At 50.5% G+C, this 23,801-nt stretch overlaps 1 protein-coding gene across 16 annotated transcripts in view; it reads right to left on the bottom strand.

Moving 5' to 3' along the window:
• Positions 1-58: 58 nt before the first annotated feature.
• SCAP (SREBF chaperone) overlaps positions 59-23,801 on the bottom strand; it is a 70,966-nt gene continuing 47,223 nt past the window's right edge. For 14 of the 16 annotated variants that reach the window (XM_075144425.1, XM_075144424.1, XM_075144409.1 and 11 more), the window contains 16 exons: positions 23,399-23,525; positions 18,715-18,827; positions 17,723-17,817; positions 13,423-13,521; positions 12,767-12,985; positions 11,367-11,800; positions 10,464-10,658; positions 9,174-9,375; positions 8,095-8,210; positions 7,378-7,948; positions 6,146-6,231; positions 5,543-5,625; positions 4,387-4,553; positions 3,687-3,767; positions 2,561-2,767; positions 59-2,163 (listed from right to left, as the gene is read on the bottom strand). In XM_075144425.1, coding sequence (XP_075000526.1) covers positions 1,918-2,163; positions 2,561-2,767; positions 3,687-3,767; positions 4,387-4,553; positions 5,543-5,625; positions 6,146-6,231; positions 7,378-7,948; positions 8,095-8,210; positions 9,174-9,375; positions 10,464-10,658; positions 11,367-11,800; positions 12,767-12,985; positions 13,423-13,521; positions 17,723-17,817; positions 18,715-18,827; positions 23,399-23,525 — 3,041 coding nt within the window. In that variant the 3' untranslated portion in view covers positions 59-1,917. The remainder of the gene's footprint in view (positions 2,164-2,560; positions 2,768-3,686; positions 3,768-4,386; positions 4,554-5,542; positions 5,626-6,145; positions 6,232-7,377; positions 7,949-8,094; positions 8,211-9,173; positions 9,376-10,463; positions 10,659-11,366; positions 11,801-12,766; positions 12,986-13,422; positions 13,522-17,722; positions 17,818-18,714; positions 18,828-23,398; positions 23,526-23,801) is intronic. The other 2 variants (XM_075144423.1, XM_075144410.1) reach the window with 2 other exon arrangements.

Raw genomic sequence — 23,801 nt, forward strand, 5'->3', positions numbered from 1 at the left:
ATCGCCCTGGGGGGCTGCAAGGGTGGGCAGTGGGTGCAGGAGGGGTTTGGCGGCGCAGCCGTTCTCAGGTTAGTTCCGTTTAATGGCGGTGTCCTCGCACACCTTATAAAACACGATCTGGTACAAAAAGCGTCCCCTGTACAGTACAAAGCGTACAGCTGGGCTAAGGCCACCCGCGGCGCCATGCAGAGGGGGAGCCCAGTGTCGGGCAGAGGCTGGGGCGGCCCCCCCCGGGGAGCGCCCAGGCCTTCGGCTCCCCCTGTCCCGGGGTGGGCGCGGCGCTGCCTCTACAATCACCAGGATTCAATTAACAGACGTCATCGGCATTTACTTGAGGGAAGAGAGCGTTAGAGGAAGGGTTCGGCCCTGGCTCGTGCCCCCCTGCCAGGGCGCAGGGCAGCTGCTCGGCCCCTGCCCCTCGCTGCCTGGGGCTGGCACGGGGCCTGCAGTGCAACTGGGGAGGGGAGCCGAGCCCCCTGGCCCCGGCCCGCGATGGAGGAGTTCCTGGGGGAGAAGCCCCGTGCCTGGGGAGTGCTGCCAGCCCACGGCAGGGCGCTTTGGTCCCACTGCTCCCCCGCTGCGGCCCTGAGCCCTCCCGGCTCCCCTCAGCATCAGCTGGGCCGTCTCCCCCTGCCCCGAGGGGGTTTCTCCCCAGTTCCTGCAGGGAGGATGGGGGCAAGGGCTGCCTGCCCGCTCCCAACCTGAGAAAAGCCTCCTCTGCAGGAAGAGGAGGAGGAGGAGGAAGGTGCTATTGCTGCAAACTGGGCGAAGGAGGAAGCCGGGAAGGGCGGCTGCGCGCGCGAGTGGGTCCTGTGCCAGGACTGTGCGGCAGCAGGGCCGAGCTCCGAGGCGGCTCTGCCACGGCGGCTTGGTGGAGCAAGGGCGGGCGCCAACTGGGCGCTGCCAGGCTGCTGCTCCTGTGCTCTCCTGCCATAATAAATAAATATATACAGCATATAAATAAATAGGGCAGGGATTGCTGCAGCACAGAGCCCGCAAGGAGCAGGGCCAGAGCTGGGCGCGTTGGGCCCTGCCTGCGCTCTAAGGCACGTGGAGGCCAAGCCAAGTGCCCAGGCGGGGTCAGCCCCGCCGGTGACAGCCGCGCTGGGTGCCAGGGGCTTGCCGAGGGCTGGCAGCGCCTGGCCACTCCTCTCTGGCCTGGGGCTCAGGCTCGCAGCCGCTCCCGGGCCAGGCCGGGCTGTTCTGTGTGCCCCGGGAGCGGGCGTTGGGCTGGGACGGCCGCTGCAGGCTCTCCTGCGGGCAGGCTGGCGGCCCCCGGCCCTGCTGCCAGCAAAGGCAGGCTGGGAGCGGGCTGGGCAGCGCTGCCTGCCACGGCCCCGCTGTCTGGAGGGCTGCGAACAAGCTGGAACCTGCTGAGACAGGGCTGGGCCCAGCTCAGCTCAGCTCCCGCCAGGCAACAGGCACCAACGCTCCCCCAGCTCCGCACCGCGCACCAGCACCCGCTGCTGTCGTTCGGTCTCCCCAGGCAGCAGGTCGGCTCTGGGGAGCCCCCACCACCGCACGCTGTCCCCATCTCCTGTCCGGTCCTGAGCAGGGTGCCGGAGCGGAGCTCAGCGCCTCGGGCGCTCCGTCCCTGCAGCCCCCACGTGTCCCTCTGCACCAGCCCGCGCAGCCCCGGGACCACCCGCGCCTTTGGGGAGCCCCAGCGACGGTGCGGAAGATGCAGGAAATGGGGAGAAGAGGAGGGCTCGGGCCCTGCAGACCGTCGGGTGACAGGAGTCCAGTTTACGAGGGAAGGCGACAGAGGCACGGACAGAGCCATGGAGCTGGTGTCCCCGTCCCCTCGCCCAGAGCCCACCCCTCATCTGCCCACGCTGCCCTCAGCTACGGAAGGGGCCCGGGTGCCCCGTCCCACCTGCCTCGCTCCACCCAGGCTCCAGCGCCTGCCCTTCCTCCTCAGTCCAATTTCTCCAGCACTGAGGGCACGTAGACCAGGCTGAGCTCGCTCCCAAAGTTGCAGACGATGGCGGCGTTCTCCAGCACGAGAATCTGCCGCGCGGGCTGCGACTCGTTGCTCTTCCCCAGGTAGACGGTCTGGAGCAGGTCGCCGTAGCCGATGTCCCAGAAGGAGACGCAGCCCTGGCCTCCTGTCACCAGCAGGTTGTCGGAGATCACGCCCAGGCTGGCGCCGCAGCCCATCTCCTGCGTGGAACGAGAGCACGTCAGAGAGCCGAGCCCACAGCAGGCGTCCTGGCAGGAACTCCTCCGCGAGGGAGGGCAGCAGCCTGCCCACGCCGCTTCTGCGGCCAGCCCTTGCCATGGCTGGGAAGAGGCCGTTTAGCCGCAGCGCCTCTGCCAGCCCGGCCCCGCGCGTGCTGGAATGGGGCCAGAGAGCCTCGCAGCCGGGACAGTGCGGTCTGGCCAAGCAACGGCTGAGCTCTTGCAGATTGTATTTACAAGTTTTTCCAAAGCGTGTGGAGTTTAAATAAGAGATCCCTTCACACCACAAGCCCAGCAGAGCTGGTCTGCGGGGTTTTTGGGGTCCAGAAAAGCGCAGAAGCACCCTTAAGCTTTTTCTGGCTGCACCCCAGCTACCAACCTGCTGGATAGAATAGAGCTTGATCCCCGAGCTGCGGTCCCAGATGCTGATCACGTCATCCAAGCCGCTGCTGATGACGCAGGACGTTGTGCAGGTGAGGGACGTGACGTCCCCTCTGTGGGCGTACATGTGGCTGACCTTGCTCCCCGTCAGTACATCCCAAAGGCAGATGGCACCGTCCTGGCCTCCGCTCGCTAGCACCATCGTCTGCAAGGACACAGGTTGGGAACCTCAGCAGACGGCGGACAGCGCCCTTTCCATCACACCCCAGGGCTTCGCAGTGCCACGGACACGGGAAGCCGCTGAACACACCGGCCAATTCCGTATACAAGCACTTCCAGTGCTCCGGGCACGCTCCCAGGCTGTAGGAGGTCACAGGAATGTGGGATGGAAAGCTGAACTGCTGGCTCGGTGTCTTCCCTGCCTTTGTACATGTGTACGAGCAGGCTGGAGGTAAAACCCCAAGCCCACCAGGACTCCCAGGTGCAGAGAAACCTAAATTCATTTAAACAGAGCTGTAAAGCACACAGCTGTGGCTGTGTCTTCTTTCCAAGGAAGCTGGTAAGCAAAGCCTCCCTGGGGGCTCACTGCAGAGCAGGGCACGCTCTGCTAGGCCCTGTCGTTAGCCTTGCTCACCTCTCCAGCCCTGGCAGCGCAGGCTGTGCATCAGCTCGGCTAAGCCTACGCTGCCTCGCTCGGGAGACAGCCGGTCCCCAGGAGGGCAGGGAACATTTCCTGGGCCAGTTTCAGACCTGTGCTCCCAGCTCTGCCTTCAGAGGCTCCCTGGCTTCAGAGCTGTGTTCGGAACGGCTGGCCCGGCAGCACGGATACAGTGGGAATGGGGCTTTCCTGCTCCAAACAGGGCAGGGAGACAAACCACCTCCAGGGAGAGGGATTGCTGAGTCGTGGTTAGCTGGATGGGAAAATAATGGTTCAGCTTGTAAGGCAGACGGTGAGCACACCGATACGGCGGCCAGCGAACCCTCTGCGTCCTCAGAGAAGCACACATCAACTTCTCTGTGCGCAAACCAGAAGAGGGTCCCAGCTGGGTCCCTCTGGCTGAACCAGTGGCTCGGCAGCCGTATTAAAGGATGTTCTTCCCGGTGCAGACCCAGCTGTGCCTTACCTGATCGATGTACACAGCTGTGATTGCTCCTGAGTGACCCTGCAGTGTGAACAAACAGCACGAGTCTTCCAGCCGAAACACCTGCAGGGCAGAAGAGGCAGATGTGAGCGTCCATGGGGCAGCCGTGCTGCAGAACGATACTACTTATTGCTCTTGCTAATAAGCAACTGATCTCACTTTATCTTCGTCTCATGGCAGGGTCAGAGCCTGTCAGTGATTCAGGACAGGGAGGTCACTGGATGCTGCTGCAGGGCAGGGGAAGAGGGTAACGCCTGTCGGGCAGTGACAGGGCAGGGAAGCGACGTGCATGGCTGAAGGGGACAGCTGCTGCTGGAAGGGACAAGGAGAAGACAGGAGATACCCCAGAACCTAGACCCTGCTATTCATGAAGTCACCCAGCCCTCAGGCAAGAGGACCTCATGCTCTGCTTAGGAAGACAGCTCACACAGGGCTCCGAACTTCTAACTCCACCGAGGGGCCACATCCAGGCAGACAAATATAACACGGGGAGCTTCAGGAATGCGCTGGATTGGACTCCAACCACACCACCCCAAACACTCACCTACCTTTGTGCATGTACAAATGTCAGCTTTGCCCCCCGCCCACGTACGAGACAAGCTCACGTCCCACAGCGTCCACAGGACGGATAAGCACCCACCCCACCCCACCAGTGACAGGGCAGCAGCCGAGGAAGCCTTACTCTCAGAGTGTGGTCCTGGCTCCCAGTCACCAGCCGTCCAGCCGCAGCCTTCAGCGCCGTGATCGGCTTCTGGTGGGCGCAGGACACGGTGTGGGTGAGCTGACACACGATGATGTCGCTGCTGCTGAACACGGGGGAGGAGGGGATGCTGCTTCTGCTCGGGGCTCCTGTGGAGACACGCAGGTAAGTCCTCAGTGCAGCAGACACACAGCTTTACGCCCCAAGACTAATATCACCCAGAAATGGTGTGGCATCAGGGATGCCTGGATGCTGAACTTCAAGGAATTTGAACCTGGTCCTCCAAAGAGCTGAACACTCGGCACCCTGGCTGACACCAGCAGAAGCTACAGCTGCTCAGCACTCATGAACAACTGGAGTGAGGGTCTCCAACAGGGTTCTCAGCAGCAGAACTCCCTTCTGCAGCTCAGTGGCCCCCACGCAGTAAGTCTTCTGCAAGACTGAGATCCCTGAAGTCCAAGAGCACTGTTACCCTTGTCAGAGGCAGAACGGACAGCTGGGCACGAGACTGTCTGCGCTCTATGGGGAAAAGTCATTTCCACAGCCAGTCCTTCCCTGCAGAGCCTGCTCCACTTCCAGATCTACAGCTTGCAGATCCCAGGGCATCCGCCCAGGAATGCAACCATTCTCCTGGAGTAAGGCCAGGGCACCTCTCCCCTCCAGGCCACTCCAGAACCAAAGGAGCCACTGCACTGCAAACCAGTTACCATCACGGACTAGTTTTGTGTGTGTCGTGGTTGCGCCGAGGCCCCAGGCTACATCGTGGTTGTGTGGGGCTACGTGACGTGCAAACAAGTGAGAAAAGACCTTGCTGAAGGAGAAAATAAGTGAGAAGTGGGAGAGGAAAGAGGTACGGAGCAGACCTGATCCTGGAACGCATGCCCCAGCCTCCAGACCTATGCACTGGAGAAAACCAGCACTCGAGACGCTCTCCCTGCACAGGGAACTCCCAAGATATTCCTCACCTCTCCACAGCAGCTGGTTTGGCACCTGCCACACAGGGGTTTTTGGAGCGGAGTGTTATTAGGACAGCTTATGAAGTGGGTGTGAGGAAGAGTCAGCTGCAAGAAGGCAAGGGAAGAGGAAGAGGCTCGGCAGAGCTCAGAGCGGTGCACAGCACGCTCGGATGCTTGCTTACCTCGGAACTGCAGGTGGTTCAAGGACGTGTGTGTCTCTAGCGAAAAGAAATCTAAAGAGCCATTCAACCGGGCAGCGACGATCCTGAGGGAGAAACGCAGGCACATGAGGAGAGGCCCTTCCCCGCTTTCACAGGGTGAGGCCAGACCCCTGAGACCAGACCCCTTCCGAGGCAGAGAACAAATCACGCAGGCTCCCCCTGTGAGGAGGCACTCCTGATCACAAGGAAGAGGGCTCAGAAATTATATTAAGCTCAGACCGCAGAATAAACTGGCAGATGGCAATGCCTCTTGAATAACAGCACACAGAAACCAGTGACCCAAAGGCCCCATCTCCCAGCCCTGAATTATTCTGGATATTCAGCTACTAGAAAGACTAAATATCTGTATGGAGAAGAAGTGGCTGCTGGAGCAGACCTGGACCCAGGAAAGCTCGCTCCACCATGCCCAGCTTGAGAGGTGGATGCGTGGGAAGGAAGAGACTTCCCAGCTGGGTCATCTGGAGCTGTTCAACCTCCATGGCAGGAGGGACAGGGCTGGGGTCCTGATTTACACCACGTGTTCTCCTCCCCTCGCCGGAGATCACCGAATACAAACGCAATTACCTGTTGTTCAGGAAGACAAGCGCTGTGATGCCAGATTGACCTTCGTCGTTACTGCTACGGAGGGTCCCCTCGATAGCATCCCAAACCTGGAAGGAGAAAGTGACCCTGACTGTCCTAGATCGAGGAGTCGGTGATCCACGTAACGGCTAACCTGTGCCGTGCCGCATATATCCCCTGGCCCCCTCAGCTGTCTGATCTTAATGAAGAAGCCTGTAGGCAGCTCCCACTTGGCACCGGTGATTAAAATCATCAGTATCCTTCTATCTATCTTAAAGTGAAGCAGCAAGTTCTCCAGTGAACATCCTTTTGTTTGACAGCAGAAATGATGAATAGAATTCTTTTCTTCGAAGAAAATCCCCTAAGAGCTCTAAGGACCACAGTGCCGGCCGACCTCTCCAGGGAGACGAGCTGCACGGTGTGCCGTGCTCAGACTGGAGGTCTGTCCAACACTGCACAACATGGGGCTCCCCACAACGGGAGGCACATAAGATCACACTATCCTCTTCTCCCTTCTAGCGCTACTGCCAATAAATGGTATTTTAATCAATACTTCACAATCTGCATGCCTTTCTTACTGGGGTCACAACGAACGCTAGCCCCGGTGCACCACCCAGGCACCCTGCAGCAGCATGGGCTCCTGCTGCTCCCCGTCCCCAGCTCTGCAGCACCCCTCTTCGCTCCCAGTCAGCCCCACATCTGCCCTGTTCCGAGCATGAAGTGCTCTGGATTTTGTGACGTGGACTGGAAAACAGATTCAGCAGCAAAATTCAGTCAGTGTCTTAAGGCAGCTGCTCAGGAGGAGGTACCTGAGCTCAAAAGCATATTTAAAGGACAAATTAAAACAATGGAGTGGCCTGCCTGTGTCTTTGTTGGGAAGAATGAGAGCCGCCCACATGGAGCACAGGTCAAAAATCATCAAAAATTTTATTTCAAAATGTGTTTGTTTAAAAAAAAACCCCTGCATTTATTTTGAAGGAAAAATTTTAACTTAATTTCCAAAAATGAAATTAAAATTAAACTAATTGAAATGAAAGTTTCTCATTAGAGAAGATTTAAATTTCCAAATAAAATTTGCTTCAAAACCTGTATCATTCCTATAGAATTCCTATTAATTTTACCTTATTTCATGACTGAGCAGTAACATTACTTAATGACATGGCAGCTTCTTCAGTCTTAAAGAGCTGCTGGCAGCTCGCCCGGTGCCTGGGCTGGCACCGAGCCTCGCTCCTCACCTCCAGCTTCCCGTTACTCCGGCCAGCCACAATCAGGTTCCCTTGCAGGTCCAGGCTCCAGACAGAGCTCTCCAAGTCTCCTCCCCAGGAAGGAAGCGGTGACGATTTGTCAAATCCCGTAAAAGATTCATCCCCCAGGCTCCTTCGGCGGCTGCCGCAGCCTCCCTCCTCGGTCCCGCAGCCCAGGGAGCGGGGACTGCCGCTCCCCGCGCAGAAGCCAGCCTGTCCATGCGGGGCTGAGAGGCCAGCGAAGCTGATGCAGTTGGAGGTGCTGTGCTCTTCATACACTTTACCAACCAGGCTGCTGAAGTCGTACCCGGCCTCCTTCTGGCGACTGCCCACAGCACGGAGCCGCGTCTCCGACTCGGCCACCTTCACCCGCTCAGAGAAGTTTGTGTCAATGAGAGACGTGAGGTCCGGCTGGTCGCAGAAAAGCGGAGGCTGGGGAGAGCTGAGCATCCTTTTGAGCTGGTGGCTGTTCTCAAAAGAGTCGTCCAGACCATTCTTGCCATCCGGACTATGATCCCAGCTTTCCTGGTAATCAAAGATGCCACTGCTGTCTCTTCGCAACCTAAAACACAGTAACAGAAGCTCAGTCCTCCCACCTCTACTGTCGGAGAGGGCTGATTTCTTACAGAGGGGTTTGCACCAGCTGCTGAGCAGCGACTGGGGAGGGACCTGCCCGCAGTTGAGTGACTTGGTACGGACACCACTTACCGCGGTTTGGGAATAACGGTGAGGCAATCGCCAGTCTGAGCATCCCACACACGGATCTGGCCCACCAGGCAGCAGCTGACGAGCAGCATCCCATCACTAGCCAGACATTCGATGTCCTGGGAAGGAAGAACAAGCACAGCTGAGCGCGTAGCACCACCGAGGCCTCTGGACTCTGACAATCACCTTGCGTGTGGCTGAGGAACTATACAGATGATAAATTTTATGTCAGAACTACATGGCTGGCTTAGCAACCTAGGGATACTCAGAGAACACGAGTACATCTTTGCCCAGAGTCCTAGCTGTGCAATAGACTGCTGCAGATCAAACAGACTCTGTCTGTCTTCTCTTTCCCTGACAAAGTACGGCCCAAAGAGATGGTAGGATCAGGAACAGAGGTGCAGCTTCTCTGGAAGACATGGCACAGTGTTTCAAACTCCATCTGGGTGCCTGAGCGCTTTGTTTCATCTCAGAATGGCAAGAAACATCTTTCCCCTCAAGAAAAATGAGTGAATTGAGCAGCAGCACACTTCCGTGCAAACCCATGGATGCTTTTAGCACTGGAAACAACACTTAACAGCCCAAACCTATGCACTAACTTTGGGGAAGCAGGGAAAAAAGGATCCATTTTTTATGGCATTTTTTTCAGGCATAAAATGTAGGCATTAAGTATCAGGAAGCTAGAGCTACCCCAGCAAAGAAGGCTGGACCAGCCCAGCCAATAAAAACCAACAGTTGCTACACAGAGAAGGTAGTAACAGCAATTGCAAGAAGCTCAGAGCGAGTCCCAGGAAGATTATATATATAATATAATATATAAATATAATATATAAATATAATATATAAATATATTATATTATATATTATATAATATATTTATAAATATATAAATATATTTTTTATATATATGTAAAAAAAATTTGCCCCGGCTGTTAGCCTCCACGGCTGCATTACACTAAGGATGCATAACTGGTCTGTCCTTTGTGAGGGCTGTTTATTTAAATAAAACAAAGAAAACAGATGATGTGTGGCGCAAGTCAGTAAAATGCCTTTCTTGTAAGGACTGCACCCTTCCGACCTACCATGAGGTGACCCCTGAGAACCAAGGGGACGATCTCAGTCTCAGGTGGGGAGTAGCCGTAATCATCACAGGGCAGGTCCCCCCTCTTCCTCCTGCTGTGAGAGAGCCCGTTCTGCCCGTAGTTCTTGGGGCAGAACACCCTGTACAGGCAGAAGAGCAGGAGGACCAGGATAATGCCCGAGGCCAGACCCAGAGCAGCCACTCTGGTGGGAGAGACAAACAGACACAAAGAGAAAAAGAAGGTGAGATAAAAAATCCAATTACTAGTCCACAGATAGAGTTTGAAAAATACTGAGAAAGTATTACACATATTGCTGGTCTAGATTTTTCAGCTGAGAAAGATTTCCAACAAGTTATAGTGATTTGTGGAAAATTAAAGGGTTTTTTTCATGGGAAAATGTCGATTTCAACAAGATTTTCAGACTTTTCAATAAGAAAAGTACATAGCAACTAAGACTTTAAGAAAAACGCTAAATGGGGATCGGGATAATATGGTGTGTTCAACACAGCCAAAGGAGAACTGCAGGTTCAGAGGGCAAGCTGGGAGCCTGTCTTCTTAGTAGGAAAGGAAGGTCCCTGCTTGCCTGAGAGTTTGACCTAACACCCAATAAAGCATTACCGAATCATGACGTTTATTCCCAAAGACGAACTCCTATCCCTGTCACCCAGCAATAAACCCCATAATGCATCATGTGTGGTGCTAGGAGTAACAGTTTTAGCATCACCAAGCCATCCAATTAAAATACAGCTAAGCTTAACCTTCAAAATGCATGACTAATTGCACAAGTTACTAGATTACAGTGAACACTTGCATATGTATCAAGTTTGTAGGCCATTCATCCATAGTCATCGATATATATTGACAAGCAGCTCCCACCACAGCAACATGAGGCTGCCCAGGGAAGTGGCTGAGTCACCGTCCCTGGAAGTATTTAAAAAACGTGTAGATGAGGCCCTTAGGGACATGGTGTAGTGGGCATGGTGGTGTTGGGTTGACAGTTGGACTTGATGATCTTAGAGGTCTTTTCCAACCTTAATGATTCTATGATCCTATGAACATGCGCTAACAGCCTGGGCTGCACACACCATCTCCTGCCAGGGAATTCAGAAAAACAGTGCCAGGAGAGATTACTTTAATGCTGCATTACAGGAGCATTACAGGATTTTGCACTGAAGCTTTACAAATATTTTTTGTTTTCCCTCCAGGAGAAGAGCCAAACAGGCAAAGAGCAACCCTTGTCTCCAAGGGAGCTAAGGCATGGTCAGGAGGCCGTATCAAGGACTCTTTTACTTGTAAAGAGTGACATCCTGATGCCCCTGCAGCTTGGGTGAGGCTTGGTCAGGCTGAGCTTCAGCATCCAGCTTCCCACTGCTGGAGGATAAGAAGGGGTGGTAGCGGTTAGCCTCCTGGGGATGCCGCACTTCTAAGGCCTCTTGTGGGTTCAGGTACAGCGTGACAGGGATTGCTGGAAGGATGCTGATGTATCTGAAGGAACAGAAAGATGAGAATAGCTTAGGAACAACAAAGACAAAAAGACACAAAAATCCTAACGGGTAACCCAGCTCATCTTCTCCCTAGCAGCCAAGGTAGGTCTCAGTATGTGCTTTCAGTCCAGCAGTTGCAGGTATTCTAAACTAAAGACCTCCCTCGAAATATTTTTCTCTAAAGATATTTCCCAGGTCTTAACCCTTAACTCTGTGGAAGAGGTTAAGAGGCAACAGTGGAATGAACTACTGACGAGATCAAATGGATCACACAGATTTAAGTAAGGATATAATGATCTGGTCCGCCTTCCTGTACACTGCAGGCCAGAAGATCTCACCAAGAAGTTTCTTCAGCTCAGATGTCTCTATTCCTCACATGTACCATCCCCATCACTTACAGATGATCATACATTGTTTTACAAAATTCTAAATGTCACCTCCAGGGTAAAGGAAGACAACAAGCACATAATGCACCCAAGAGCACAGAGAGAAACACAACCCTTATTCTCAGACAAACAGTCCTGGAGAGTTTGGTACCTCCACACCACACAGGAGGGCCCGTTTAATAGTCTCCTCCTGAAGACACATTTGGAGTAAGCCACATGGAACAGAAATTATCTAACTCTGAAGGACGAAGGACAGAGGAAAAACACTTGGGGTCAATTCCACAATCCAAAGTGCCTGTGGCACTCGATGCCAACCCACTTGCCTTTTGGCCAGAGTGATATTGTAGTAGCTGAAGAGGGATGGCCAGTGTCTGAAGGAAAGCTTCCTCCAAATCTCCTCATCCTCTGCTCCCCAGGTAACCTCTGCTTCAGCTCCAAGCTCCGTCTGTCCATTCCCTTTGCCCTCTGGTCCGTGGGCCCAGGTGTGCTGGTTTGTCTCCAGCCTGCTCAGGGACTCCAGCCCTGACTTCTGCTCACGCTGCTGCGTCTGGTTTTCTGACAGCTGTATAGGGTCCGATGGGAAGACTGAGAGATCAATCTTGGGGTCCCCAGCAGGGAGGACCCCTCCAGGAACAGGCATAGGAGGCAGCCCTGCTTCACCCAAAGGACTTTGTTCAGTGACCTGTGACGTGAGGTAGGTGCGGAGACCAGCAGGATCCGTGTAAACCAGGATTCCAATCCAGATCACCGTCCCAGCCTACACACCATGAGCAAAGAGACAAGCTCGTTTAGTGCACGGCCTTCACACTCCGCCCCCAACACCTCGTCAGCTGTCTGAGCTGATCAGCAACACCCCAACCAAGGGTATGCCCTGCACCCAGTTACGGTCTTACTCCTGGCAGACACTTCTCCTCTAAGAGGATTGGGAGAGGTTGCACAGCACGCACAAAAACTGAACGCTATTTTTCTGTGAGCCATCCGACTCAGCCTGATGGCGGGAACCCCACTTCTCCCACACAAACGCACAGCAGGGAAGAGACTCCTTGCTGGCGGCTGGGACCAGTGCGTCTGCCACCCTCAAACAGGGCTGGAGAGGCTTAATTCAGGGTTCTGGTTCATGAACTCTGCAAGACCTACTGCAGCAGCCACGGTTCACAGGCTGAAGTTTAATTTAACTTAAACTGCCATCGGTGCTAGTTGACAGTAACAGACTGGGCTGTGGTTTGTAGAGCCGAGGAACACATACGTTCCTGTGCTTCCATTATAGACACCCAGAACAGAGATGGGGGAGACAAGCAGGGGCAGTAACTGGTGTAACCGCTGCAGTTACACCTGCAAAAGGAAAAGCCGTAGTCCTTCACGTAGCAAAATATCTCCATGTCTTTAGCCCACATTATCTGCAGGAACAAAACATGATTTCTGCTCTGTAAACACCTTCTCTCTCCATGCATACAGTCCTTTGTCTCAAAGCAAGTATCAGACAATTACCCACTACCACCCAAACATCATGCAAACAGCAGAGCCCTGGAGCTAATGCATGCGGAGCGATGTTCTCAGGGAAGTATTTCTTGAACCGTATTTACCACAGGGCAGCATAATTCTTGAAGGGTAGCAAGGATGCATGAAAATGTTGGACATCTTTCCCCCCGCCCTGGAAGCCTGTGTGGGTTGGGTTAGCGTCCAGCAGGAAGGGGCACCGGATAACAAACACCACGTGGCATACCATGATGAGTCTCTGGGCCAGCCGCGTCCTGGCGAAGAAGTAGATCACCCGCAGCCTCTTTGGCAGGCGCAGATTCCTGAAAGACGATGGCTGCAGGGTGATGGTGTGGGGGGTTGCAGGACGCATAGCTGGCTGGCGTTCGTAGCGCTGAGAGCGGCTGACAGGCTTCGCTGGGGGCATGCAGGCTTCTGCTGGCAATCGTTTGTTGAGATCAGCGAGCTGCCAAGAGAAAAACAAACGTGTGAGAGCTGTGGTGATGAGGTCCCTCAAGAGAAATGTGTGCAGAGACAGCTGTCTTTGATACATGCCCACGCCTGAGTTCCCACCTTCATTCTCGAGTCAATCTGTCCCAGCTCCTCGCCGGCACACACTCTCTTCTTCGTCCAGCCACGGTCATCTGTTTCTGACTGTGTCTCATTCCAGCCCATTTACCCCAAATCTGCACATTTATACACCTGAGGGTGTCCTGTCCCCTCAAGTGTCCTGTCCCCAATCCCTGCGTACGTGTAACCAAGCAAGTACTGCCCCGGAACTTTTCCAACTTGGTCTTTTCTGTTTAGAGAGTGAAAATCACAGGGTGTGCTTCCTTTAATCCTTCCACAATAGCAGAGAAGGAAGACCCAAGGTAAAACCCCGTGTTCTTGGCCCTTCCTTACCTCCATACGGCGAATGTCAATGGACAGCACGGTAGTGAAGAAAAACATCTGCAGAAAGAAGTCAGATACCAGGCCGACCACAGCAAAGAGGCAGAACTCCTGCAGACAGGACACAATGATTAGCTGCGGCAGCTCGAAGACAACAGTAAATATTTCAACTTCAGAAAAAAGGAAAGCCAGCAAACTCTTGCCCAGAGTGCAAGCCTGAGTCTATTTTACTGACAAATCCTATTATCGATACTTTTTAATAGTTGAGAGTTTGGTGCTAGAAAAGTCCATGTGAGAACTCAAGAGCATATTTATTCTGATTCGCATTCTTTGTTCTTCTTAGCCATAAAACATCAAAGCACTGTAGGAAAAACCGGCAGAGGATGTTTTCCCAGTTCACAAACCGTGGCAGGGCTGCAGCCAGAGCTCTCGGCCTCCTGCCCATGTGTTCAAATCACAAAGCCAAACAGCCTCCAACAGTGAGTTTCCTGCACATTACCAGTAAACCTCAGCTCCGATTTAAAATTCCTGCAGGAACACAGGCTCCTCAGAACTGGATCATCACTCTCCATTGTACATCTGTGTACTCGTTTCTAGCCATGCTCCAGGACCCCCCTAAACCACTTCTGCTTAAATCACACTTTTGGCTAATGTATATTTAATGGGCAAATTTCACTCCTATGCCCCTGGAAGAAAAGTCCCATACCACCCTCAGAGGTCTCTAAACACCAAGTACAGGGGAAACGACATTTGCAATAGCTGGTCTTTCCTAAACTTGCTGTAATGCTCCACTTTCCCCAGCAGGTGCCATTGAGAAATAAGGATTAAAAGATTCTGCCCAGCAGCAGAAATGCAGTCAATTCCCAGATCATCCCTACAAAACAAATGCACACTCTTACTCTAATCCCCATTAGTGCTAAGTGCCGTCCCCTCTCCCCCACTACATTCAAAACTTCACAGCAGCATAGAATTAAAATATTTTTGAGAGGCGTTTGCTTCCCTTGGAGGTACAAATTTCTGGCAGGACCTGTCAGGACCCAAAAAGGATCTAGTAAGCACGGACAGATCAAGAAAGCTGAACGTAAGCAGGAGTAAAAACCTTAGGCTAAACAACGGATTAAAGACTCTGGCCCTCACTTGCAGAACGGGAGCTGGCAAACACCCACTGCCATTCACTGCCTGCCTGCTGGCGTGGTGGCGTGCTCACTACCTGCAGACCAAGCCAGAACACACCCACCTAAGGGGAAGGAGAGAGGCCGTAGAGATGCATTTCTTTTGTTCCCCTCCTTCCTATGTCTGCCCCAGCTTCTTGCGTAAGGCTGGAGGCCGTTATCAGCACAGTGAAATGAAAAGAGATAGCGTGAAAGGCTATCCAAAACCTCTAAACAAACCTTGAAGCCTCCTCATCCTGTCCAAACTGTTCTCGAAACATAAGCAATCAGCTGCTTGTTATTTAAAAACCAGTGTGATATGAAACGAGATAACCCACCAGGTCAGCTGCCCCTCCCCAAACCTCCCAGCGACAGCAGCACAAGGAAGCAGGTTCTGATCAGGTTTTTCTCTTTAGCCCCTTCCCCCACATCTGACAGGAGGTTTTGGAAGCAGGGGGATGAAAACACAGGTTCCTCTCTCAAGGAGAAAACCAGAAGGAAAGCAACGTCCACCTGGATTTCACCCAGACCTCAGCAAACACAGGCTCCACAAACGGCAGGCTCTGCACGGAGAGACACGAGTTCTGTTAATACCTCCACTTACTCCACTTAGGATTAGAGACATTTGAAGCTGCTAGCCCTGGAAATCTAAAATCTTCTTACACTTGGATACTGCACACCCTACGGCAAAACCCAAAGAGATTTCAGTGGGTGCAGGACCAGGTTCTCAGTGTGAACTTCGGTACAAGGTAGCAGGCAAGAGATGGAAAGCACAGGATGAGCGCTCAGCACACAGCCCTGCAGCATCTCAGGACCATCAACAGTGACATTGTGCCAGGAGAACAGGGGTCTCTACCCACCTGCAGTGCAAGGCAAGAGGATTTCATTGCTGCTCAAAATTAGGAGGGATTTAAAGTGGATGCGCAATGCTCACCTGAAGCCAAACTCTATTTTAGGACAAGGAGAGACGTGGAAAACATAGAAAATTCCCTTCTGTTAAACGAGCTGCACTGCCAAGGAGTAACTGAGAAAAACGACAAGACCCATTACAGTCCTTGGGGCAGGTGAGAGCCTTCAGCAAAGAAATGCCTCCCTCCTCTCCTGATGCCTACACCAGATAGCGCCTGCACGACCCCAGCACTGCACTGCTCCTCTGACAGCCTAGAGCAAAGGTCCCTGCCAGATTTACGCAGCCTGGCTCTCTTTCTGCCAGATTCCTTGGACTCTGCCACGCGAGTACAGCACATTATCTGTACAGTGTCCTTCACTCCCAGGGACGAAGATAAGGGGCATACACCAGACTCCACAGAGCAGCTGTCAGTCTCTAACAGACAGCATCCCCGTGAGATTCTTCCTCTGGAGAAAGCAAGCATCCAAGGCAAGACAGGATCACATAGAGAGCAGAGTGGATGTCATCACATGTGTCAAAACGCTGTAATAAACAGGAGTACTCTAACAGAGATAAGATGGGGGTGGGGGCATGGTGTCACTTTTTCCCATGGCTCTACTGACACTTACATGGCTCTGCCCTGTCCCTTTTATCACACTCCTGTCCGGTAACCAGTGCACCCTGCAAGCTCCTCTATAGCCGAGTGCAACAAGAAAGTGAACTGTCCCAGCGGTATCCACACGACAGGGCTGCCGGTACTACGCTCGCTTCACAGATACTGTCAAGTTCCACTTTCTGAGGTCAAGCCGTGCAGCAATGAAATGGAGGCCAAAAGGTGCTAATATACCATATGAATGAGCCCAACTGAGACCCAAAGGATGGATCATGCCAGCGTTTGAGCTGAGCAATCTCTGCAATCAGCTTCAGATAAAAAAATTAGGCCACAATAGGTGGCTGGCTGTAGCCTGAGGAACTCTACTATAGCTCCTCTCTTGCCGTCCTCTGGGATACTGAGAGAGGTGCAGGAACTGTGTCTAGGCAGTACTTCTGTTCACGTAGCTCACCAGGCACACGCTCTGCTTGGTCAAGGATCAGAAATCAAATGGTATCAACGTCCTGATGCAACTTAGCAAGCACAGTCCTGAAAAGGAGACTGTGCAGCAGAGAAAGTAACACACCGCGAGGCAGAAGATGCTATTTTCGGTGCTACACAGACCCAACAGCACGACCCCTGACAGATCGATTATTCTACCTTGAGCTTTCAGTTTACCCACCCATGAAACAGATACGTGTGGCTGTAAAAACCTACAGATTCGTCAGTCTGGTGAAAGAGCCCCAAACAGACTGTCCACCCTAATTCTCAGGGCAGACATTCTGCACTAGGGTGGTTTTTTTCTTCCATCCACTTATAAAGTGGATTAGCCAGCTCACAAAAAGGCACTTTTAGGTTGGAATAAAGGCATCCCCGCAGTAACAGCACTGGGCAGTGTTAAGTTCTGCGATAGGAAGCTCATTTCCACAAACTCAAGGAGCATAGGGAGGGAAACAAGCCCCTGATCTGGCTCCTCCCAGGGCTGTCGCAGCAAAGTGATCACCCCCATGGTCCGGGGGTGACAGCCATCACGATGAGTCAGTGAGAGAGGCTCCAAACCCATGCGTCCTGTAGGAGCCCGCGTGTCTGTGGTGCCGGCAACTGGAACGAGCAGGGTCTAAGCACCAGCAGCTGGAAGGGGGACCATGGGGCACAGGGACCCACGTGTCTGGGTCACCAGCAACTGGACACGTCAGAGCATGCATGTCAGTGTGTGATCGCTAGTGACTATCGAGCCAGGCAGCTGGAGAGCAGGTGAATGGCTTGGGAGCCAGGTATGTGTGTGTCCCTGAGCGAGAGCGCTGGAGGAGACAGACCAGAGGCTCCAGGCCAACTGCCAGGGGACTGCGGGGCTGGCAGGTGACCGAGAGACCCACCGGCGCATGTGTGTGTGTGTAAGGCAACTGGGGAGAGCAAGGATCCAGGGCCAACTACTGGATGAACTGAATGTGTAAGCCCAGCTACTGGAAGGATCCCGACTGGGGAGACTTGGGATCCAGGGGCAGCTGCTGGACAGAAGGCTAGCTCCTGGAGGGATCCACGCTGTCTAGATGTATATATTTCCCACTAACAGACTCCTAATCCAATCAGCCAGAGAGGGGAGCATAATATTGCACACTGCATTCCCGCCGTGCCTACAAGCCTCTGTCCTGCAAACTCAGACTGACCAGCCATACTCACCTGGATGGCTGGGACAAGGGTGAAATACCCGATCAGGATGATCCCAAGCTCTGTCGCCATATTCTTCATAATCGACCAGCTCTCGTTGCTCAAGCCTGGAGAAAGAACATGCAAAGACAGGTAAAAGGAGACTGTTCACTAGTGGACAGACATGAGGAACTGGATATTCCTTCTTAAAATTAGGCGTCTAAAGACAACAGGCAAAAAAGGCACTTTCAGACTAAAATTCACCTGACCTACTCTGAATATCTAAGTCAAAGAATTGGACTGTAGACTCCCAATGTCTTTATTAGCGGGATTATCATTAACTACAAAGGGAACTCAGGACGACTCTCTCAGCTCAGGACAAAATTGTCCTGATTTAAGCAGCTGGAGAGTACTGCACAGGGCAATACAGGGATTCAGAAGTGTGAAGGACTATTGAGTTTTTGAGTCCTGTTTTCGATCTAGCATGCAAATCACTTGTATTTTTAAAACTAGGTAGATCTTTCTAGGCCACACTCTAGCACCTCTCTTCCTTGATGTTTAGAAACATCTTTTAAGTTTGAAACTCCATTTATCCATGGTTTGAGCACACTCAAATCCTTATGCAGGTACGGAGTGTATCTATAATAGAGAAGATAATTTTGTCACAGACTCAGCAGAACTTCATATGACCTGTGGACTGCACTTACGATATTCATGGCACGAGAGGACAAGGTGCTAAATATCTATACCAGGAGATACAGCTCTCCCTTCCTAACACTTTTTAACACTTATTTAGCCAATGCTTCAGACAACAATCTTAAAAAGCAGTGCCCACAATTACAGGCTTATATTAGTTCTTGGAATTATCAAAAATAGTACAAATAGAATACAATTCCCAATTCACATTCAACACACACAGTCCTTGTTTCCTTCGCAGACCAGAATTAAGATCATTCCCCATCTCCCAGTTCTTGGGTTACCCTAATTTTCTCTCTCTCAACATTTTTCCAGAGCAGGCTGCATACCTTGGGCAATGCGTAGCTTCACTTCCAGGTCAACGGGTGTAGAGACAACTGACTTGGTGAGAACCAACACGTTCTCTAGGCCAATCACTACAACCAAGTATGGAAATATTTCTCTAGAGGAAACAGAACCAGAACTGAGAATGAGATCCGTGGTGAAAAAAAAGGGAAGAACGCAAGTTAAGCAGCAAACATGCATCCTAGAGTCCAGGCCAGGAAACACTATCCAGTGCTCTCAGCCAAATCCCTTCTCGTACAGTATTACTCTATGATGAAGTAAGGGTTCTATATTTCATCTGCTTTAGACAGATATTAACATTTTTGCAAAGCTGCATGGTTTTCTGGAAAATGGCCATTGTAGACCACCACTAAATCAGTCTTAATGCTTCCCAGGGTTGGGACAGTGCCTCTCGAAGTCTCTAAAGCGTCTAGTATAAAGAGGTGCAAATCAAAAAGACAGACTTTGAACAACAGTCTTAATTAGTCAGCGAGAGCACATTACAACAAGAGGGTAGGGAGCATGTACCACCATCAACAGTGAAAATCCTGATAAATCACAGCTAAGCATTACATTAAACAAAACTTTCAAAAAAAAAATTCTCAAGTGAAGAGCATGGGCAGTGCCTGGTTCAGATACCCAGTGGGCAAAAGCTTCCACACCTTGCAGCTGCTGTAAGCAGTCCAGTCTTGGGCAGTGAAGGAGACACATAAGGGACTTCTCTGTTGGGAGGAGATAAATTAACGTATGTGGAGCTCTGTTCTCCAGTACACCAGATAGTTCAGAAGCCACAACACTGAGAACATGCAACGCTTTGTACATAAATAAACTAAATCCTGCCAGGGATAGTTTCTACCCAAGAGCCAAGAAAACAAAACCACACTGAAATGGATTTGCCCTTCAGAATATATATGCATGCAGAAGAGTAAGACTACCCAAGGTCACCACCGTGACTTTATTCAACTCTTCTTCTTACCCCTAAAATTTTTTCTCTCTTTTGAACTACTTACAGTCCAGATCAGAGAGAAAAAGCTGTTCCAAGCCAGAACACGGTAGATAGTAAATCTCTTCACTTCCCTTCCACTCCACTTAATATACTAAAGCTTTCATTGTGGAGGGTAATGGATTTGTGCAGCTGGTACGTACAGATCCAAAAGGAGAATGTGCATGCGTGCATGGCAAATCACTAACAGCCAAGACAGGTAAACAACAGAGTTTCAGAAGAATACCTCCTACTTTCTGCCATTGCCTGCCATAACCCCCAAGGACCATCTTCCCAAATGCTGCTTTTGGTTGCCTATGGCCATCTGACACGTCCTTCAACAACATCTGCACACATATAGCTGTCAGCAGCCTGCACCTTACAAGCTCAGTTGCGGAAAAACACCTGTCTGGAACTCCTGCTAAGTCAGCTAATATGTTCCAATTGATTCCTTGAGCAAATGGCAAGCTGAAACAGCAAGAGCTCCATTGAAAGCAAGATGACATAAACCAAAAAACAAACTCCACGCACCCTTCTCCAGGTATCCTAACCAAATTTTAGCTCTAACAATTGTGCAACACACTGGTCCATTCACCTCCTGTCCAAAACCTGTGCAGAAATTCCATTTCCTTTGCAAAAAAAATACAAAATATACGTAAGCCTCTCATGGGCAACTTCCTGTTAATGTCAAAGAATCCAGAATCTAGAAAGTACAACTTAGTTCTGCCTTTATCTAAAGCATTTTCAGTTCATAACCTGTGTCACTCCACCGAGCAGTACTTTAGGACAGGAGACAGATGTGAGAAAAGCTCTTTGTAATCCTTAGAGATGGAAATTGCTAAATAAAGAGAATGCAACAAACATTGCACAGCACAGCACCGTCCTGCAGAGCACATTATCTGCAAGGGAACTCTCTTGCAGAGTCCTTGCAGAGTCCTGTCCTTATGCACAGTCCTGCAAGATACGCAGGGTCTAGCACCATTTCCGGATAAGCTGCCGTAAGCCTTCAGAAGGCAGTCCAAATACGGAAAAGAAAACCCATAATTCTCTCATCAACTATGTCCTACTTAAACAGTAGCTTCTACTGCAGGAGATAATTAACTAGTAGTCCCAGGTTATGAGTTTCAATAGCCCTTGAAGAGTCAGCAGTTTTCCTGTTAAATGACCAGCAGTTTAAAAGCAATGAGACATTAAATTTTCTTGAAGAGTAACGCGACTCTGCGCAAGACAAACACAAGCTGTTCACGCCCTGCAACTCCAAAACCTAAGTTCATTTGTCCCCACTCAGAGCGAGGCAGATGGCAAGAGATCCTCGTTATATTTTCTGCAATACAGTGCCAAGCACTGAGAAAGAGTTTACAAGAAGAAGAGGAAGAGCAAGGGGAGATGCCGTATCGTGTCCATCTACCGAAACATTTACACTTCACTTACCGCTTCGATGCCAGAAGGTGCTGCATCATGGCATGATCCAGCACCCCAGAGAGTCAACAGAAACACTACTGTTAACTCATAACAAAAACAGATCTTCTCTGACTCCGTATATACTTGTGAACAGAGACAACCTCTGGTTTATCCAAAATGTTTGGAAGATTTAAGAATTTATCACATCAGCCTCTCTTATCTAAAATGCAAATGTTCATATTTGAGCTAGTCGGTTTAGCCTTTTTTTATAGGCAACAAGGAGTAGCAGTTCATCATTTCAGATTGTGATTCCTCTAACCTAGCTGAGATGCCGACTTGTGGGTTGGTGGCTTGTGCTCTGGACTCATCTAGAGACTCTCCCAGTCCACCAGTGCACAGGAATCCCACTTCCAGACATTCTCCTCAACTTCACTGTTTATTCTTTCTTAAATCCTGCATAGATCATGTCACCTATTTCCACTTAGTTTTCTTTTCCGTAAAATAAGACTAATGCCTACCTCACCTATAATCATTTTACTTCATTATAAAAATTGATTGATAATGATTAAGGTCCAGTTTATATCTCATATCTGTAGCAAGCAAACACTGATCTCTAAGCAACAAGCTTTATTTTAATACCTTACAAAAACCCGTGAGGGGAAAAAGGCTTATCATAAATACAGGTACCATTAAAAACACACACACCCACACCTGGAAGGCCCTGCTGTAAACAAAATGGATAAAAAGGCTGAAAGTCAGATCAAAGTTTAACCAGACTCTGCATGCTACACCAAATCCTAGCACGTTGCCACTGGTATATGACACACCAAAACCGCTCTGTCCCCAGTGGGAATCAGGTAACTAGAGGCAAAGTGCTCTGGCAGACGCTGGGGAATCAGGGAAAGGTCACTCACCAAAAGTAAAAAAACCCCCAATGTCATCAGACCCCATCACCACAGAATCCAAGGGTCTTCCACCTAATTAGACATCATTTATAAAGCATTGCAAGAATTAAGTTTCAATCCCAAAGGAAACTGCCCATGCAATCACTTTAAGGCAAAGAAATTTTGCTGGAGAACTGTTTTTAGAAATAAGGACTGAATTAACTTTTTCTACCCTGTAGGAGGAATAACTAGATTAGTTTAGCCCTTCTGTGTGACAACAGTAAGGGTGATAGTATACAAAGGCCATGGTCATTGCATTAAGCAAAACTGTTCCCTGGATTCCCCCCATGTATCCCAAATATTGCCTTTTTTCTTGCACTAAAATTATACACACAGTGGATCCTATCTGTTTTATTTGTACAGCTCACAGAACAATGTGGTCTTGAACCATAATTAAGGTTCCTACGCACTACAGCAGTAAAACCAGAAACAACAAATATTTCAGTTTCTGAAGTCATTTATTCATAGCTCTTTTAAGCTTCTAGAAGAGGAATTCCTCCATCTAGGTCTGGCTCCTGATAAACTGTCACCAGCATTGAGGAGTCTCCCTCATGGGTCAGATTTCTCATTGTTCCTGCGGTGTACAGCTGTGAGGAGGAGATGGGAACAAAAATAATGGATATTTCCTTAACTACTTAGAAAAGAGATATGAAAATCAGAAGACAGATTCTGAACTGAAGTTTAATTAATGAGAAATGAACAGTGTGTAGAACTCAGGTAGGTGAGGTGCCAGTTAGAGCTTTCTCAGAGCTTTTCACAAATATAATGCATGGTAATAACCACATCAAAAGTCCCAAACGCCAACTCTAACATGCGCAGGAACCCCAGTTAGGAGAAGAGCCGACAACTATCAGTGGTGGGTGCAAAGTCACCCAGGTAGCCTCCCAGGCACAAATACTTCAGGTCAGTTCTGCCACCTTTAAAGATTTTTCTGAGTAAAATGTAATGAACCTCCATTAGCCAGAGAAAAGGTAACAAGCCCTTCTGGATGCTACGACAAGTCACTGCAGGAGGAAGGTATGTGAGAGCCTACTTAGCTGCCAGGAAATCAAGTTATGAATAAGCCGTTGCCCCAACAATTCCTTCTGCTTTAGGCAGAAAGAGCCAACTGCTAAGCAATAAGGCATCTCCAGGAAGACCGGGACCCAGTCAGGTCTATTTGCTGGCCAGCAGAGAAACACATGGCCCTTCAGCCCAGGAGAGCATCTGAGGATAATTTTGCACAGCAGTGTGTAAAATAATATCACATAAGCTTATCTGAAAAATACTAGATCTTAAAGATTAAGCATTTAACAACTGTTTTCAAATGATTTCACCTCCATCTACCCTTCTTTAGGAAGAGGTTTGGTGCTGGAAACATACCCTCCATTAAGAGTAGGTGTCAAACCAAACAGCGTGCACAGCCCAACGGACATGAGCAGAGAGCTGAGCACCGTCACGACTGCTGCCAGTGCCAGGCCCCATTTCGATTTCACCATGTCAATCTTCCCTGAAAAACAGAATGCAAAGTATCGGTTACCAAGCAAAAGAAAATGACATATTAATAAAAAAATCAAGAAGGGATCCTCATCCTGACTTATTTCAGCAGGTAGCTTAATACCCTGCAACCCAGAAGTAGCAGTAGATCAGTCTCAATGTCTGAAATGCAGCTCCCAGCTCCCAGACCCTCCCAGTACATAAGAGGTACTGTAACAAGGGTGGGACAGAGGATAACGCACGGCTTGCAGCTCAAACTAGTTCCAGTAGAGCACTGTTGAGACATGAA

This window comes from Calonectris borealis, chromosome 2 (genome assembly GCF_964195595.1).
Source record: "Calonectris borealis chromosome 2, bCalBor7.hap1.2, whole genome shotgun sequence".
Lineage (NCBI taxonomy): Eukaryota > Metazoa > Chordata > Aves > Procellariiformes > Procellariidae > Calonectris > Calonectris borealis.